Source organism: Pundamilia nyererei, unplaced genomic scaffold (assembly GCF_000239375.1).
Source record: "Pundamilia nyererei isolate P.nyererei 1_Seehausen unplaced genomic scaffold, PunNye1.0 scaffold00185, whole genome shotgun sequence".
NCBI lineage: Eukaryota > Metazoa > Chordata > Actinopteri > Cichliformes > Cichlidae > Pundamilia > Pundamilia nyererei.
The window spans coordinates 1,159,817-1,162,747 of record NW_005187586.1 but is presented as its reverse complement, the minus strand read 5'-3'; the positions used below and the strand labels follow the sequence as shown (position 1 = coordinate 1,162,747).

General features: G+C 34.6%; 1 protein-coding gene across 1 annotated transcript in view; it reads left to right on the top strand.

The window, feature by feature from the left end:
• Positions 1 to 147: 147 nt before the first annotated feature.
• LOC102205475 (uncharacterized) overlaps positions 148 to 2,931 on the top strand; it is a 4,256-nt gene continuing 1,472 nt past the window's right edge. The window contains exons 1-7 of the mRNA XM_005746934.2: positions 148 to 231; positions 335 to 371; positions 990 to 1,274; positions 1,499 to 1,580; positions 1,707 to 1,816; positions 1,983 to 2,036; positions 2,267 to 2,620. Coding sequence (XP_005746991.1) covers positions 338 to 371; positions 990 to 1,274; positions 1,499 to 1,580; positions 1,707 to 1,816; positions 1,983 to 2,036; positions 2,267 to 2,620 — 919 coding nt within the window. The 5' untranslated portion in view covers positions 148 to 231; positions 335 to 337. The remainder of the gene's footprint in view (positions 232 to 334; positions 372 to 989; positions 1,275 to 1,498; positions 1,581 to 1,706; positions 1,817 to 1,982; positions 2,037 to 2,266; positions 2,621 to 2,931) is intronic.

The following is a 2,931-nucleotide window of genomic DNA, read 5'->3' as shown; positions in this document are numbered from 1 at the left end:
CACATCCACAGTACCTTAAAGGGAAAAAACCCCCGTCATTATTGGATTTGAGGAGGATGGGAACACATTTATGTCATGATATAATCAGCGATGCAAAGTCACTCCTGTTGACATTTCCGTGAATTTCCGTTTTGGACTCGAGCAACAAGCCAGAGGACAGTGGGGAGGTTTCTTCAAACACTCTGGATATTTACCTGATATTTACAGTTAACAAAGATCTCTGCAAAGACTGTAAGTACTGAAGTTGAAATAAACTTCATAAATAAAGTAAATAAACTCTTGATATGATGATTAATTAGGACTCAATTTTCTACTTTTTTTTTGCATGTTACAGACCATGGCACATGTGATTCATCTATCATTACTGCTAGGTATGTACCTAAATTACTTTTCATTGTTAAAACAGTAACTACTTATAATTTAAAACATTGCTTAAAAGGTTATAATTACTCTGGATCTAGCCATGCAGATCCATTTTAACACATTTTATCACCATCATTCATCTCTCAAAAGTATGTGAATGACGGATCATTTGTTTGTAATTTTATTGTTTGTAATATCCCACATTTTGTTTCTTTTTTCTTGTATTTTATCTGACCCTAGATTTTTGTTTGCCAGTATCTATTTCTTTATATTCTTCATTTTATTTACCAATGCATTAAACAAACAAATGTATCTATATATAATAAAACAAAGATGTTTTTAAAATACATAAATAAATAAATGTGCACTTTGAGAGAGATCTCACAGACAGTGGTACTGATCCCATCGCTTGGCTCTTTCTATGGCATGGGAACGTTTTGGAAAAAGGAAAGGACAATGAAAAAAGAGCAGTTACAAAAATATTGACTTTTGCACATGTTTTTGTTTATATTTTCCTTAAAACTATGAATTACTGTATATTTATTGTAGAAGAAGAAAACTCTCACTTTAGCAAACAACTAAACGCAAACTGTACTCAGACCTGATGTGATCTTCCTGTCCTACAGCAGTGAGCCTGCTGCCCTGCGTTTCAGTCATGCAAGGGTTTCCAAATGGAGGAATCAAAATCACTCACTGTGATCTGTGCGCTGTTGGATGGAATATTACACAAAATTGCAATTGCACAGTTGGCAAGTGGATTTGGAAATTTAAATGTGGTGATTCCAGAGTCAACCAAGTCACACTGGAAGCCACTAAACTCAGTAGCACTGGGATGACGGACTATCCTAACACATGTCCTAAAATCACATACAAAACAGACAGTTTTCTTTTGTCTGTGGAGGTAGAACATGGTAAGAAATCTCAACTTCACGGCATATTTGTCTATTGACAGTATTTTAGTAGCTTAAAAATTATTTTATTCCTGTAATAAAGAAGTGTGTACAGCAAATGGATTTTAAAGTATACTTGCTGTGACAAATTCATTCAGCAAGTACAAAATCTGAAGTGCCACAGATATTTCTAAAGGCGCCTTCAGTGCCTCTTCATGTAGATTCATTCGTTATGTTTTCTGCAGGGTGTGTAAAGTTTTCTGGTCGTAATCAAATTTGTGGAAGTTGCAACAGCGGAGTTACCTCTACAAATAACTGTAATCCAGGGTAAATATGTTTTTTGTCCACTTAGCTTTTTAAATAAAATACTGCAGAAGATGCAGATGTGTTATCTCTTATAAAATCATGTTTGTCATATGCTTTTTAAACAGTTCTGTAATTTTCTTTCAACAGAAGAAAGATACACATCTCAGTGTCTAAGCCAGATAAAAAAACAGTAAAGATACATTTTCAAAATGTTCATGAAGAATACGATATCAGTGACTGTATAGATGCTCAGACAGGCAAGTACTTTTTTTAATATAATCAACCTTTCCTAAAAAAAAACAAAAAACACAAAAAAACAAAAAAACACAAATAAAAAACTGCATAGTTACAACATTTTTTTTCTTTTGTAAAACTGAAATATGTTTTTAAATCTTACATTTTTACTTTTTTTCTTATGTGCAGCGTCAAATCAACCCTGCAATGTTACTGTCCCTACAAGGAGTGCAGCTACAGCAGGTGGAATTTTTTTTATATTTCAGCCTGGAAGCAGTCATTTACCTTGTTAATTAAAATATATGTTAATATATTATAATGCCTTAGACTCAATACTTTAATCTATACAAAACATTCCTGACTATCAGGGTGAGTCAGCAGAGCTTTGCATAAATAAGGAGACAGCAGGAAACTGTGGCCTGTTGTAGTGTTAGCCTATGTTAAATGTCACTTTCTTTTTTTTTTGTCTCAAGTTACAAACCTGCAGTTCTACCATGAAAACAAAAGTTGGATTGATGCCTTGGAGGACTGTCAGCAAAACTACTCCTCCCTGGTTGAAATCACCAACCAAACAGTGAATGATGAAGTGAAAAGTCTCCTGCAAAATGAGACAGACTTGCAACGAGGGGTGTGGATTGGCCTGGAACGCTCAGTCTTTGGCAAAGATAGGGAATGGATGTGGATTTCAAGGTCCAAAGACATTAATCCTAAATGGAACAGCAGCATAGCTGACTCAAATAACCACTGTGCAAAGATGATCCTGACTGAGAAACAAGTTCAGTTGCTGGATGCCAACTGCCATGACAGACTACCTTTCATCTGTCAAGGTGAGCATTAAAGAACAGTCTGGTATAATATTGTTGTCAGTTTCATGCTTAAAAAAAAAAAATAACTAAGGCCTGGCCATAATGATGGCGATAGCTGAAAAATCTGAATATATTAGTCTTACAGCCTGAAAGCAGAAGATTTTAGTCTCTTACAGTTTTTTCTGAATGCTTAAACCCTAACTGTGATTCTTAGAGCACAATTTCTAAAACTATTAATACTTATAGCAAAACCACTCACTGAGTTTGCAAAACTAAAAGCACAAACACTGCTTTGCATTCAGTTTGCCATTTTGTAACACACACTTTGCAAA